This window comes from Mesoplodon densirostris, chromosome 5 (genome assembly GCF_025265405.1).
Source record: "Mesoplodon densirostris isolate mMesDen1 chromosome 5, mMesDen1 primary haplotype, whole genome shotgun sequence".
Lineage (NCBI taxonomy): Eukaryota > Metazoa > Chordata > Mammalia > Artiodactyla > Ziphiidae > Mesoplodon > Mesoplodon densirostris.
Genome location: NC_082665.1, coordinates 56,846,803 through 56,862,501, shown reverse-complemented (window position 1 = coordinate 56,862,501; position 15,699 = coordinate 56,846,803). Strand labels below are relative to the sequence as shown.

General features: G+C 39.4%; 1 protein-coding gene across 1 annotated transcript; it reads left to right on the top strand.

Annotated features, from left to right (window-relative positions):
- Positions 1–5,194: 5,194 nt before the first annotated feature.
- DPPA2 (developmental pluripotency associated 2) lies at positions 5,195–15,474 on the top strand. The gene is made up of 7 exons (XM_060100259.1): positions 5,195–5,218; positions 6,972–7,119; positions 8,534–8,694; positions 9,092–9,145; positions 9,583–9,841; positions 12,901–13,096; positions 15,381–15,474. The coding sequence occupies exons 1-7, from the start codon at positions 5,195–5,197 to the stop codon at positions 15,472–15,474; spliced, it is 936 nt and encodes a 311-aa protein (XP_059956242.1).
- The last annotated feature ends 225 nt before the right edge of the window (positions 15,475–15,699 follow it).

Sequence of the window (15,699 nt, the reverse complement as noted above, 5' to 3'; positions counted from 1 at the left end):
ACAAGAAATAAGGCAATGGCAGTAGAATTATAGGAGAGGCAAAATCAAGCAAGATGTGTACATGTTTGACTCCACAGGACTTTGACCTATTGGAGTTTAAGGAGAAGGGGTGTTTTAAGTAGTTGTTACGTTTCTGCCTTTAGATGACTGGGTGGATGATAACACAACTCAAGAAGAAATACCAAAGGAGGTGAAAGTTGGTAAGGATGTCACTGAGTTTACTTCTTACTATGTTTGAAGTGCATAGCCCGATATGCCAAAACTTGGGTCAGTAAGGCAGGCAAAAAGATTGGGCTAGAAATATATATATGGGAGTCGTCAGCATGTAGGTGGAGGTTGAAATTGGAAAAATGGATGAAGCTGCTCTAGAAAAGCATGAAGCATGATCACGAGTAGAGAAATGCAACCTCATGGGACATGAGTGTTTTAGGAGTTAGGTGGGGAAAAGGAGACAGAAAAACCATTAGACCGGAATGGAAAGGAACTAGACAGGATAAAAAGTTATGTTCAAAAAGTTGAACTGTGAAAGAAGGAAGAGAGAATAGTAGTTAAATAAAATGATAGTGTCAAAAGAGCTGTGTGTTTTAAGTAGGATGAGGTTAAAAATGTTTGTGTGCTAGTAGGGTAAGACTTGTGAAGAGCGAGAGGTGGAAAACTCAGGAAGGAACAAATGATAGGCACGTAGGAGGGAGTAACCTCAGTTTACTTTTCTTGGCCTGAGTCCCCATCCTTTCTCACCCACAATCCTTATATAGTGGCAATTGCTTGGGGTCCAAAAGTCCTTGGCACCAGTCTTCAGCCACTTCACGAGGACAACATGAATTAAGCTTTCCAACTCCAGCATGTTTCACATACATTTTATCTGTCTCATAGGAAACAGATCTTGATGAAAATGCAATATGCATTCAATATGGAAAGAGGAGGATGAGAAAAGACTCGGTTTGACTGGTCAAGGTCACTTGCTGGGGGGAACTAAATTTGCAGCTATTATTGGAGAATCTACAGCCAAATCAACTCCCTGTCCATTCATCAAAAATCGTCCTTCCCACCTCATCTCCCCTGACTGCCATGCTCTGTCCTAACCACATCTTCTGAGTCATACAGAACAGAGGATAGACCTTACTTGTCTGGATTCTGAACTTAAGATTCTCCTAATTGTGACTGTTCCTTCATGATAGAGAAGAGATATTTTTTTCAGAAAAAAAAAACGTTTATTTATTCTCAATCAGAAGACAAAGATCTGTAACTACTGCTCTAAAGTAGAAATGAACTTTCAGTAGTCCTTGGAAGTGGGAATTTCTTGAAATGAAGGACGTAGCAAAGTTGGGAACATCTTTCAGAGTGCATCTTTTATCTTCCTCCTCAGAAAACTGAACTCAGTAGCTGTCCCTTCCACATGAGAATGATACCGAACCATAGTTTCCAAACTGTTTCTCAGCACCTGAGGATTCTGTGGGGGTGTCTTATGGTGTTTTATTTTTCAACCAGAGTTGCTCCACTTTTATCTGTTACATATTGGTGCTCCATAAACATTTACTATCACAGAACATGTTCCTTTGATTTAAAAAAAAAAAAAAAGAAAAACTTTTGAAAAACATTTATCTAAACAAAAAAATACAATGTATTTAAATATTTAACTTACAATATGGTAAATAAAATATATTTGAAATAAGTAATGCATTTTTATTTCAGAACTATTCTCTATTATTGGAATAAATATTAGAATCCAAGTATCCATAAACAATTTTTTTTTCTTTTTAAAATCTCTACCCTAGAGTCTAGGTTATTTTTTATAGCTTAACATCCATTTAGTGGCTGCTTTTCAGCTTTGAGGTATATACTGAGCCCTAAACTGAAATTGGCATCATATGATTTGAGTCCTTTGTTGTGCCTAATTAAGAGCCTTCTCTAAACCAGGCACTGAGCTGAGCATGGGGAGAATAAAGGTGAGTCTGAGAACTTCACAATGTCACAGTCTGACAGGAGAGAGTCAGGTCAGTCTGTTATCAGCATTTGCAGCATATCCATTAGAGCAGCAGCACAGAGAGGACCATCTACTCAAAAGGGAGTTGGTGGCATGGTGTGGGGGGCAGGGAATAGAGGCTGATGCAGGATGAATAACCAGCATTGATTGAGCCTCTGTTCTGAACCAGATACAGTGCAATGCTCTAGGTTAGACCATTGCTCTCTGGAGCCTGCTGTCTAACTGGGGAGATGAAGTTAAACAATCAAAATTTCAAATATATACAGATTTAAAGAAATTCTATGAAGAAAAGGAGTAAGAGAATAACAGGAGTAAACTCTTTTAGGGTCACTACAAGAAATTGGCATTTACACTTAAAGAACAGGATAGAATGCTAATTATAGCTACAATGGCAACAGTATTACAATACACAGATGTATCAAATTAACATGTACACCTTAAATTTACACAATGTTATATGTCAGATATACTTGAATTAAAAATAAGTTTAAAGAATGCGGAGTCAAATGAGTGAAGAGAAAGGGAAAGAGTGTTCTTTAAAAAAAAAAGAAAAGAAAAAAGAAGTTCCTACTGAATCTGATCAAGCCAATTTACAATAGATGCAGAGGATAGAAGACTAGCTTAAAGTGGAAGTACAAATGAAATTAGTAAAACCTAGATATAAAACTACAGGAAATTCACACAATTCTTTAAGCAATAATAAGAACAAAAACAAAACTTGTGAGGAAAATAAAAGATGGAGGGGGAATTTACAGATTAAAGAAAATTTAAGGTGGGAATTCCCTGGCGGTCCAGTGATTAGGACTCCGTGCTCTCCCTGACTAGGGCCCAGGTTTGGATCCCTGGTCTGGTCAGGGAACTAATATCCCACGTGCAGCATGACCAAAAAAAAAAAAAAAGAAAAGAAAAGAAAATTTAAGGCACATATCCTTTTTTAAAAAATATTTTATTGGAGTATAGTTGATTTAAAAAGTTGTGTTAGTTTCTGTTGTACAGCAAAGTGAATTAGTTATACATATATATATCCACTCTTTTTTGTTTGTTTTTTTTGGCCATGCTGCGCAGCTTTCAGGATCTTAGTTCCACTACCAGGAATTGAACTTGTGTCCCCTGCAGTGGAAGTGCAGAGTCCTAACCACAGGACTGCCAGGGAATCCCTATATCCACTGTTTTTTAGATTCTTTTCCCATATAGGTCATTTTAGAGTTTTGAGAAGTGTGCCCTGTGCTATACGGTAGGTCCTTATCTATTTTATATTAAGGCACATATGTAATCACAGTGTGTAGCCCTTATCTGGATCCTGATTCCAACAGATTGTTAAAACAAGAAAATGTGAGTATGAGATAACTGCATATTTAAATACTGCTGGATGTTTAAACAGACTGAATAGTGTGATAATATTAAAAAATTATTTTAAATTATTTTTAGATATGAGAAAGATATTGTAACTATAGTTAGAAAAAGTCGTTTTTTTCCCCGAATTTATGAATGAAAGCTATGAAGTCTGGTATTTCTTTTAACATAACCCAAGAGAGGGGGAATAGGTGGTGGTTTAGATGAAAACAGATTGGCTGGGAGTCAATAGTTGTTCAAAGCTGGATGATGGATCCATGAGGGCTGGTGATATTACTGTCTTCTTTTATTATTTTTTTTCTTTTTTTTCAGCTTTATTGAGGTATAATTGACAAATAAAATTCTAAGATGTTTAAGGTGTACATTGTGATGATTTGATATAGGTAGACACTGTGAACTGTCTGCTTTTATATGTTTGAACTTTCCCATAATATAATATTTTCAAAAAGCAGAGGGGAAAACCCAAGAAAATAAATAAGATAATTATATTGTAATAAACGCTAAGAAAAGAAATATGGTAATGAATAGTCTTCCCACTTGAAGTCCCATCCTAACCTAAGGCACAGGAATCAATCTGTTCAGGTTACCAGGTCAACTCCCTTCTAAATCATCCAGAAAAAACCTGTAAATTGGGGCCACACCCAAGTGGGGAGATGGAGTGTTTTCTTGGCTGAATCTCTATAGGCCAATTCAGTTTCCATCTTGGAAGGGAGGAGCCAGGATTCCAAGCATTATCTGCCTAATCCAAAACCATTTGGTCACACCCTGATCTAGCCAATGTGTACAGACTTTTAGTGCATAAGAACAACCCTGAGGGCTGGTTGAAGCACAGATTTCTGGGTCCTGCCCTTAAGGATCTGATTCTGAAGGTCTGGGGTGGAGTCTCATAGTTTAATTTTCCAACCAGCTCTTCAGCAAACTGAGGCAGAGCCCTTGCACTTTGAATATAATATAATATTTAAGTTAAACTGACCCCGGCTCCCTGGGTCCTGAGACTGATGGACCAGACCATTTACCTAGGGGAAGAGAAAGCCCTTTGTGAGACTAACAAATGTCAGAGTTGCCATACTGTTTGTGAATATTTTCCTGTAGAAACTCTGGCTCCTTAGAGTGACCTATGAAAACATCTGTGACTTTTCCAGCCTCATGTCTCATCACATCCTGCCCCCAACATTATCCTCCAGCAATTCCCAACTTTTTGCAGCTCCTTCTCCTGCATTCATTAGTACATCACTTGCCTCAGCGTTTTGGCTTCTGCTGTTCTTATTCTGAATAGCCAAACCTTTCCCTTCTACTCAGCCCGCCATTATTGCAGGCATAAACTCTGTGTTTAGAGCTAGATCCAGGAGAGATCATGTTATCCAGTCCCTACAATCTAAATCCAATCTCCCAGTGAGTGACACACCCATGGGCATAAAGCAGTTATAAAATACCTTTGAACTTCTATTCCCTCCACAAAGCATCATTCAATCTATCACCAATATTGTTTACAAAGATTGTTTATTTGTTTGTAACTTGTCAACAAGTGTTTGTCATTTTCAAGTTTCACCTAAGTCTCACCTTAAAGGAATAAAAACCAAAAATGTTTTAAAAAATCAGGAGTGATATTAATTACCCAATAACTTAACTCTCACCTAATAGAAAAGCCTGGGTATAAAACTGATGAAATTATCACACTGTCAGATAACAAGGGAGGGGGAAAAAGAGGAGGAAGGAAAACAGCTCTTCTGGAAAACAGGAAGTAGGAGACATTTGCTTATAAAAGGAGAAATTGGACTAGAAACCTCAGGTTAAGAGGATTAAATTGCAGATGTCCTTAACATTGCCGGCTCTGCCTTTCTCTGAGAGTTTCTTGGAATGGCACACCCGAATTATGAGAAGGTAAGTTTGGTTTGAATTTCATTTATTTTCCCACAGATTCACTTTTTAAAGCCTTTCTAGAGCTTACTTATATTTCCCTCTTTCTGGATGTAAGAAATCTCTATCTGAGAATCTCCCTCTTTTGCAAGCGAATTATTACTTTTCTCTCATGTGATTGCGGTATACAACTTGGGTGAAAGTAAAAAAGGAGAAACTAAATATTTCTGTTCCTAGTTCAAAGTAAGATATTTATTTTGTAGAAAGACATGTTGTAGCTGGGCAAGATAAAACGGTAAAGAAATGGAGAGCTGCCATAAAAGAAAGTGAAAAGGGTAATGTGGATAAGGTCAGAAAGTGACGTGACTAGTAGGTTTCTTTCCCCCAGGAGTAAGAAGCAAACCTACTCCCAATGGCCTTGGTACCAAAGGGTTTCCTGACTAGGCTTGGGTAGTCCTGGACTAGAGGAGAACATAAGTTGAGTAGGTTTCATAGGTATTTGCAGGGGCCACTGCACCGGGCTAGAGAACTAAATTGGCCAATATGAAGTATATGATTATGAGCAAGTCATATAGCTGCTTACCTCTTGAGTGGAGTGATACTCTCCCAATAATGTCCTTTTTTTTTTTTTTTAAGCTGACCAGTGAAATGTTTCCTGGAATGCTTTGAAAAAGTGGTGTACAAATGCAAAATCCCTTTTGCTAGCTGAAGTGCAGAGCAAGGGGAAGTCTTTGAAGAGATTTAAACTGGGTGCGGAGGGGCAGGCGGGCAGGCGGGCGGATGGGGACGGGCCTGGCCGCATTGGATTCACTTAGCTGTTCAGAGAAGAGAATATTACAATTGAGCTGGAATGGAGTTTATTCACCCTTGGATTGGAGAGGAAAACTAGAAACTTAAGCATATGTGACTCTATGTTATTGTCATTTAATTTCTAAGCCTCAGTTGCCTAATTTCTAAAATATGAAAACTAATAAATTACTACAAGTATGTTATAGGTTTAAATGAGAAATACAAAAAGGTCCTAGCATAGTGCATGTGGACTGTACAAAACCAGTAAATATCAGTTCCTTCCTACCTATCCACTTTATCTTTCATTCATGAAATTGTTAAAAGAACACTGAGTGTCCACTCTGTGCTGGGCACTGTGTAAGCCCTGCGATAGCAGTGGAGAGTAAGACAGATACATTTGCTCCCCTCAGGTCGTGGGGCTGAAACAACGTTGGTATGGCTGAAGCTCAGAAACCTCAGGGCTCTTAAGCTGGAAAGGCAGGCAGGGGCCTGGCTGTTCAACAATTTATAGGCTACACCAGGGAGTTTTGTCTTTTAACTGAAGTATTTTAAACAAGCAGGAGAGCAGTCTGCAGAAAGGAGCCAGAATGGATTGGGATCACAGGAGATTACTGATTCTGCCAGTGATGATAACGTGAATCACACAACAGAAGATGAAAAGGCAGAAACACCTTCTACACAGATTTAGGAGATGAAAGCATTTGGTGTTCTAACTGATGGAGAGGAAGGCCATGAAGAAAATGGTTTCCCCAAACTCAAGATCTATGCTTTAATTTCCTCTTATCATCCACATGTAAATCTGCTTTTGCCCATTTCTTCATTGTTTTTCTCATCTAATAAAGGGCCTATGAATCAATATCAAATTCAGGGAATCTCAGTCTTTCCATCCAGCTATTGGCTTCTTTTATTCATTAGTTGTGCCATGAAAATAAATATTTTAGTTGTACAGCATTAAATGAGAATCAGTGATTGGGCCTTGCTTTTCCAGAATTTCTTTGAAGAGGCCTTAGGTGAAGAAAATATGGTTCTTACATTGCTTCCAGTTAATGAGGAAATTGTTGAAGACCATCAAACCGAACCAAGTGTTTCTTCAACTTCAGAAGTCAAAGTGGAGTCACTGAGTCCAGATGATCAAGGTATGAGAACAACAGGGTGAGCTCAGTTTGCTGCTCCTCCAGCTCTGGAAGCCCAGGAAAAGTAAGATTCTTCTTCCCCTGTCCTTTAACTATGCAACACCCAGCTTAAATCTCACCTTGATTATCTGTGGTAGGAGATTTCTCAAACTCTCATACTGCTCATTTGCTAAGCACCATTACTGTCTTACTTTTAAAAAGACACAAAAACTAGGCATGTGGAGTGCTTTGGACAGAGCATGACCTCATGGGGCAGCTAGATGTGAGCTCAAATTCCCAACCCATGAAGCTCAATCGTCTTTCCATTTTTACATACTTCTTATGAAAACCAAATCATTCCGAGCTTTTTTCTTTTTCTTTTATTTCGAGCTTTTTTGAGATATAACTGACACATAAAACATGGTGTAATTTTAAGGTGTACAGGGTGATGATTGATGTACATATATATTGCAAAATGATTACCAAATTAAGGTTAATTAACACATCCGTCACCTCACACTGTTAACTTTTCCCCCACTGTGGTGAGAACATTTTAAGATTTACTGTCTTCTTAATTTTTAAGCATACATTATAGTATTAACTGTAGTCACCACGCTATACATTAGATCCCTAGAACTTACTCATAACTGAAAATTTGTACCCTTTGATCCACATCTTCCCATTTCCCCTACTCCCAATTCCTGTCAACAACCAATCTACTCTCCATTCCTGAGTTCAGCCTTTTTAGATTCCACATATAAGATCAGATGGTATTTGGGAGACTAAATCATCTTGAAAAGCATCTAGTCTTTTGCTTGGTGAGCAATTACTGATCAAATATCTAGCGGCTCTTAATATCATGACCCTTTGTATCAGGGCTTCATATGAAGGCATTGAATAAATATTTTCAGAATGATTTTATTTGGGGGGCAAATAATGAGGACTTCCAGATAAAGTAGACAGTGATAAGTTAAGTTAAGCAAAGTGATGTGAGACAAGGTACATTTTCTCTGTAGAGAAAAATGAGGCAGGTTGACAGAATGGAGGACTATTGTTGGATGGGGTGGTTTTAATTATTTCTGTAGGGACAGATATTTTGTGGTCCAACATCTACACATTTTGGGGGAGCAATCCAATATAATGTTCTATCCAGGTGGTTGTTTATGGCTGCAAAAAGCAGGTTGCTATAGGTAGTGTAAAAAAAGTGGAATTTAGAATTTCAAAATGTGTATTTGAGTCCCAGGTCTGCCATTTTAATGGTGGTGTGATCTTGGGCAAGTCCTTTAACTCCTGAATCTATTACCTTATTTGTAAGATGAATAATAGTTGATATGTATATGTACAAATTGGGTTATGAGAAATAAGTGAGAACTTTGTAAAATCTTAAAGAATTTACAAATATTACATTATTACTACTTTGTTTCTCTTCTTTTCTCAGTTCATCCTCCTCAGACAGATGCACAGGTCAAAGCTTGCCCAAAATCTAGTCATAGTAAACCAATTTCTCCCTTGCCAGCCATACTGCCTCCAATTAACAACGTGAGTCGGGACACTTTGCGGAAATGGTGCCAACAACTTAATTTGAGTACCGATGGTCAGGTGAGTGCACTGGTAGGAATCTCTGGTGCTTGCAACAAGTATGGGAGCTCTGCCAGCTTTTAATTTTTTAATTAAATTTTAATCAATCAATTAATTAATTTTAAATTAATTATTTTTGGGGTTTTCATTGTGGTGCATGAACTTCTCATTACAGTGGCTTCTCTTGTTGTGGAGCATGGGCTCTAGGTGTACAGGCTTCAGTAGTTGTGGGCCTGGGGCTCTAGAGTGCAGGCTCAATAGTTGTGGTGCAGGGGCTTAGTTGCTCCACGGCATGTGGGACCTTCCCGGACCAGGGATCGAACCCATGTGCCCTGCACTGGCAGGCAGATTCTTAACCACTGTGCCACCAGGGAAGTCTGCAGGTTTTAATGTTTATTTCCCTTCTTAATTTCCTTAGAAAATAGATGTTTATCTGAGACTCCAGAAACATGCTTATCCTGAAAAAGATCAGGTGAGTGAGGAGTGTCATGATTTAAGTTCTGACTGTGAATTTTTCCTCCTCTCCACCATCTCTATATGGTGGCAAGGTTTCTCAACCAAGACAATTGACATTTCGGGCCAATTAATTTCTTTTTGTCCTGGGGCTTGTCCTGTGCATTTTAGGATGTTTAGTAGCCTAAATATCCATGGATTCTACCCACAATGTGTTAGTGATCTCCCTCCCCCTATACACAGTTTTGACAATCAAAATTTCTCCCAGTTGAGAACCACTGCTCTGAGGGAACTAACATTCCTAAACCCTTCCCACACTGACATACACAGGTACATGTTCATACATGTATGAACACAGGTACATCTTCATACATGTATGAAGAATGATAAAATCAACCCAAATGTCCTTGGGGCGGTGACGCTTCACTGCATACTCATCGTGAATTCCATTTGCAGTATATTCCTGAATCATCACGGGAGGCCAGATTGCAGTCATGTCCAGGGAAACACAAGACGGTGACCAAGAGAGCAAGTGTGCAGAAAAGGAAGATGAGTGAGAATGAGGAAAGGACTAACGTGGTTGAAGTGATAACTTCAGCTCAGGCAGCCATGTTGGCAGCATGGTCAAGAATTGCTGCAAGAGCTGTTCAACCTAAGGCTATAAATTCACGTCCCCTGCCTACCTCTGTTGAGTCCTTTCTGCCGCAAGCTTCTGGTAAGATCAACCTTAAAGAATGGTTACCATGCCAGAGAAAGAAGACACACTTTTATTAGTCCAATACTGATGATAGTTAAAGGGAAAGCATTAGTTAAAATATCTGCAGATGGGAAGTTAGGTTCATAGAGGGCTTATCTTGTGATTGATAGATAGCCAAGTTTTGCTTGAATGGCTCTCTGAGCCAGGTGGCTGAGTGGGGACACTTTCTCATCGCTGAGCACAGATCCAAGGTGGGAAGAAAGCATAATCTGGTAATGTGGTCAGCCACAGCCTGAGGTCTTCCCCTTTCTTTTGGATTGGAAGAATTAATTTAAATGACCATGGTTCAAACCCTTGTCTTACCACTTCCTAGGTATGTGACATTGGCAAGTTACTCAGCATAAACCCTGGTATCCTGATTTATAAAATGAAGATTTCAACTGTTCTACTTGATAGAATGTGAGCCTTATGAAATACAGCTTGGTATCCTAAAAGTAGGCAATGATAATTAAAATATTTGGGGCCCCTGTCCTCTTGAGAAATCTCGAGAATAACTTAGCCCCATCTTTCTCCAATTCCTGCTCCACTCTTTGATACTTCTGTTTCATTTCCATCAGACCCTACCTCAGGCCAGCACAAAGTCATTCTCTTTATTGGCTTGAATTCTTTTCCTCTCTCCATCCCATTTCCAGAGGTGTTCTGGATCCTCTTTTTTTTTTTCTTAAATTTATTATTTATTTATTTATTTATTTATGGCTGTGTTGGGTCTTCGTTTCTGTGCAAGGGCTTTCTCTAGTTGCGGCGAGCGGGGCCCACTCTTCATTGCGGTGCGCGGGCCTCTCACTGTCGCGGCCTCTCCTGTTGTGGAGCACAGGCTCCAGATGCTCAGGCTCAGTAGTTGTGGCGCACGGGCTTAGTTGCTCCGCGGCATGTGGGATCTTCCCAGACCAGGGCTCGAACCCGTGTCCCCTGCATTGGCAGGCAGATTCCCAACCACTGCACCACCAGGGAAACCCCCTCTTTTTTTAATTATTAATTAATTAATTTATTTTTGGCTACATTGGGTCTTCGTTGCTGCGGGCAGGCGCTCTCTAGTTGCTGCAATCCGGGGCTACTCTTTGTGACAGTGTGCAGGCTTCTCCTTGCGGTGGCTTCTCCTGCTGCAGAGGGGCTCTAGGTGCGCAGGCTTCAGTAGTTGTGGTGCACGGGCTTCAGTAGTTGTGGTGCACAGGTTTAGTTGCTCCAAGGCACGTGAGACCTTCCTGGACCAGGGATCAAACGAGTGTCCCCGGCATTGGCAGGCAGATTCTTTTTTTTTTTTTTTTTTTGCAGTACTTGGGCCTTTCACTGCCGTGGCCTCTCCCGTTGCGGAGCACAGGCTCCGGACACGCAGGCCCAACGGCCATGGCCCACGGGCCCAGCCGCTCCGCGACGTGCAGGATCCTCCTGGATCGGGGCACGAACCCGCGTCCCCTGCATTGGCAGGCGGACTCCCAACCACTGCGCCACCAGGGAAGCCCTGTAGACTTTTTAATGATGGCCATTCTGTATGGTGTGAGGTGGTACCTCAGTGTAGTTTTGATGTGCATTTCTCTAATAATTAGTGGTATTGAGCATCTTTTCATGTGCCCATTGGCCACCTGTACATCTTATTTGGAGAAATGTCTATTTAGGTATTCTGCCCATTATTTGACTGGGTTGTTTGTTTTTTGTTATGAACTGTTTGTATATTTTGAAAATTAAGCCTTTGGCGGTCTTGTCATTTGCAAATTTTTTCTCCCAGTTCATAAGTTTTTTGTTTGTTTGTTTGTTTATGGTTTTCTTTGCTGTACAAAAGCTTGTAAGTTTGATTAGGTCCCATTTATTTATTTTTGCTTTTATTTCTTTTGCCTTGGGAGACTGACCTAAGAAAACACTGCTACAATTTATGTCAGAGAATGTTTTGCCTATGTTCTCTTATGGTATCATGTCTTATATTTAAGTCTTAAAACCATTTTGAGTTTATTTTTGTGTATGGTGTGAGTATGTGTTCTAACTTCATTGATTTACATGCAGCTGTGCAACTTTTCCAACACCATTTGCCGAAGAGGATGTCTTTTCTCTATTGTATATTCTTGCCTTCTTTGTCAAAGATTAATTGAGCATAGTGTGTGTGTTTATTTCTGGGCTCTCTATTCTGTTCCATTGATCCATATGTCTGTTTTTGTGCCAATATCATGCTGTTTTGATTACTGCAGATTTGTAGTGTCATCTGAAGTCTGGGAGAGTTATGCCTCCTACTTTGTTCTTTTTCCTCAGGATTGCTTTGGCAATTCTGGGTCTTTTATGATTCAGTATAAACTGTAGGATTATTATTTTAGTTCTGTGAAAAATCATGGGTTATTTGATAGGGATCACCTTAAATCTGTAGATTGCTTTGTGTAGTATGGCCATTTAAATAATATTAATTCTTCCAATCCAAGAGCGTGGTAATCTCTACTCTTATTTTACAGTCTGACTGGGGAGATTTTATAGATATTTAAGCCTACAGTGATTGCTCCTTTCTCTCAATTTCAGACACTTGATATCTATAGGACTTAACTACTCTGTTGTCTCTCAAATATCCCATCTCCCCAATTAGATTGTTCCTTAGACTTTTAAAAAAGATCCTTTTGCCTGTTTTCTATAGTTGAGGCAGTACAATGTAGTGGTTAGGCAAATTGGCTGTGAATCAGAATACCTAGATCCTTGTTTTGGTTCTGGGAAAATTATGATATTTTAACACTGTAAGCTTCACTTACTTCACCTGTAAATAAGAAAAGTAAATAAAAGGTAAATATTAATAGTGTTCTTAAGAATAAATGTATTAATACATGTAATTCATTTAGCAAAATCCCGGACACAAAGCAAGGTTTCCAAAAGTTAATTGTTATTGTCCTCTGTGCTATGTAGTTTGTGAAGTTAGATTACGGTGTCTTTTGGTCTACATTTTTCATGCTTCTCATTCAGTTGATTCAAGAATGACTCACTGAGAGATTGGATTGGGGTACTGTTACCTGATCGTAGCAGTTTATATTTGCTTCTTTTTCCTTGCCTAGGTGTCCGGTGGTGTGTGGTCCATGGCAGACCACTCTTGGCAGACACAGAAGGTTGGGTTCGCCTGCAGTTCCATGCAGGTCAGACCTGGGTGCCTAACACTCCCAGGAGGATGATCTCTCTCTTCATGTTACCTGCCTGCACTTTCCCATCCCCAGACCTACAAGATAATATGTTATGTCCTGAATGTGCTAAGAGGTAACCCTTAAGTATCTTTCTAAATATGACACAGAGAACAATAGATGTCTAGATGGGTTTCTGAAAAATTTAGTAGGAGAAGGCAGAGGGCAAACATGCTGTTTCCTTAATTTGCCATATAGATCAGGCAAAAATAGGAAGCAAAAATAATTTAGCAGTGGATTAGAACCCAGATAAACGTAGCTTCTTCTTAGCAACCTTAACAAGGTAGCTGACAAGTTAAGACCTTAACTGCCTCAACTTTAGAGAAATCTGTTTTAAGAAAGAAAAAATTAGGTTCTTACCATATGTCAGATACTTAGCTGGGGATACAAAAATTAGTAAGACAAAACCCATGTAGCATGCTGAGACGAAAACGAGTAAGAGATGCTATGAAACTCTCTGGAAAGTACCTATATTGAAGTGACTTAGGGAAACTTCAGAAGGGATTACATGTACTGAGGAAGAGTTTACCAGTTAGAAAGTAAAAATTTGGGCATTTTGGTAGTCAAAACAGCCCCTACCAATACATGGAAGAATATGACCTGCTTAGAGATTGCAAATAGGCCTATATGATTGAAGCTTATATTGACAAATAAGTCTGGGAAGGGAAGGAGCAGACTACTGAACGTTTTATATCTATATTAAAGGTCTCATATTATCCTGGGGGTCATAGTTTCTCAGTCACTTTTGGGACATAGATTTCTTTGAGAAAATAATGATAACAACATCTTCTCCACTCAAGAAAATACACATTGTGCATACACATAAGCAGTGCTTTAGGTTTTATATGGACGTGGAACTCATGAGCACAAAATTCAGCTTTTGGTGATAGAATTGGATGGAGGTGATGCAAGATGGGTGTGAAGGAAAATTAGGTTTTTATTTTTATTTTTTTATAGTTACATATTTTTTAAATATTTATTTATTTATTTATTTGGCCATGTCAAGTCTTAGCTGCAGCACACAGGCTCTTCATTGTGGCATGTGGGATCTTTCATTGCGGTGTGCGGGCTCTTTGTTGTGGCTCATGGGCTTCTTTCTAGCTGTGGCGTGAGGACTTAGTAGTTGTAGCACAGGAGCCCAGAGCATGCAGACTCAGTAGTTGTGGCACGCGGGCTCTAGAGCATGTGGGGTTCGTTGTCCCATGGCATGTGGGACCTTAGTTCCCAGACCAGGGATCGATCCCGCATCCCCTACATTGGAAGGCAGATTCTTAACCACTGGACCACCAGGGAAGTCCTGAGGTTTTTTTGTTTTTTAAGAAAGTAGATTGAAATCTTATGACAGAGACTAGATTGGAGGGTAAGAAATTACTATAATAATTCTGGAAAGATGTAATTTATGACCTTGGCAAAGAATTTGAAGTAGAATGGGACAAATGTAAGAGTTGCAGGAGTATAGAGAACAGAATGCCACCTTATTAGACGAAAGGCAGAAGTTCAGTTCAAGGGCAAAGAATGATACATGGGACATGCTTCACATGGGTCTAGTGTTCAGAGAAGTATGGGTTAGAGAGAAACATCTTTGGGAGTCATTAACATGCAAATTGAACATAAGAATATGTAAGAATTAGAAGGGACTGCAGAAGAACCTTAAAAGAGAATCAGCTTATCGATGGCAGGTGAGCAATGAAGACTGAAAAAGTGCAGTTAGAGGTTGGGAGATAAATGAGAAAAAAAGCAATGGGTTGAGAGTTTCAGAAGGAAATAGATGGTAGTGAGTGTAAGATTATGGTTAATGTAGTGTTGCTGGGAACGTCAATTTGGTACACCATTGGCAGCCTTTTTGAGAGTATGTTGAGAGGGTCAGGTGATAGTTGGAACAGAGCATGTGAAGAACTAGGAACAGGTCATATTGATGATCTCTACTACCTGAGCTAGAGGAGATAGTAGTTAGTTGAGGCAGTAATATCAAAGGAGCTTGTTTGTGTCTTCCCTTCCTTCCTTCTTTCCTTCCCTCCTCTGTTTCTTCTTTTTAATTTTTAATGGGAAAACCAAGAGCATGTGTGAACAGAGAGGGGATGTGGGGAGAAGGTGTGAGGAGGAAAGGGAAAGTATAAAGATAAAGGAAGTAGAACCAATTGTAGTTTAGAGAATAGGAGCCCTGATATTAAGTGGACAATGTTGTTCCTTTGCTTACTGCATAAAATCTTTTTACCCACCATCCTTGGGTTGTGGGACAAACTACTCACAAACTCCAGAAGGGTATTCCTCATTTTATTGGTCATTTTCAAGGGGTTGGTATGTAATGGTCTATCTTATTCTAACCATTTTCCAAAATGTTTTTCTGACTTGCTTTATAGGAACAAGAAAATTATGAAAAGATTAATTGCAATGGGAAAGAGGAAGAAACCTGGTTTGGACATACCAACATCATTGCTTTTAGATGGGCCATGACTTAATACAAAATAAATGGTTAGCGGAGGGGAGGGGGTGGGGTGTGGGTGAAATGTGTGAAGGGGGATAATTGTATGGTAATGATGGTAATTAAACTTATATCAGTTTTGTAGTGTACACAAATATCAAATTACTATGTTGTACACCTGTAACATAACATTATATACCAATTTTACCTCAATATAAAAAAATGTTTGTTAGAATACACCAGTGAAGCCATCTAGT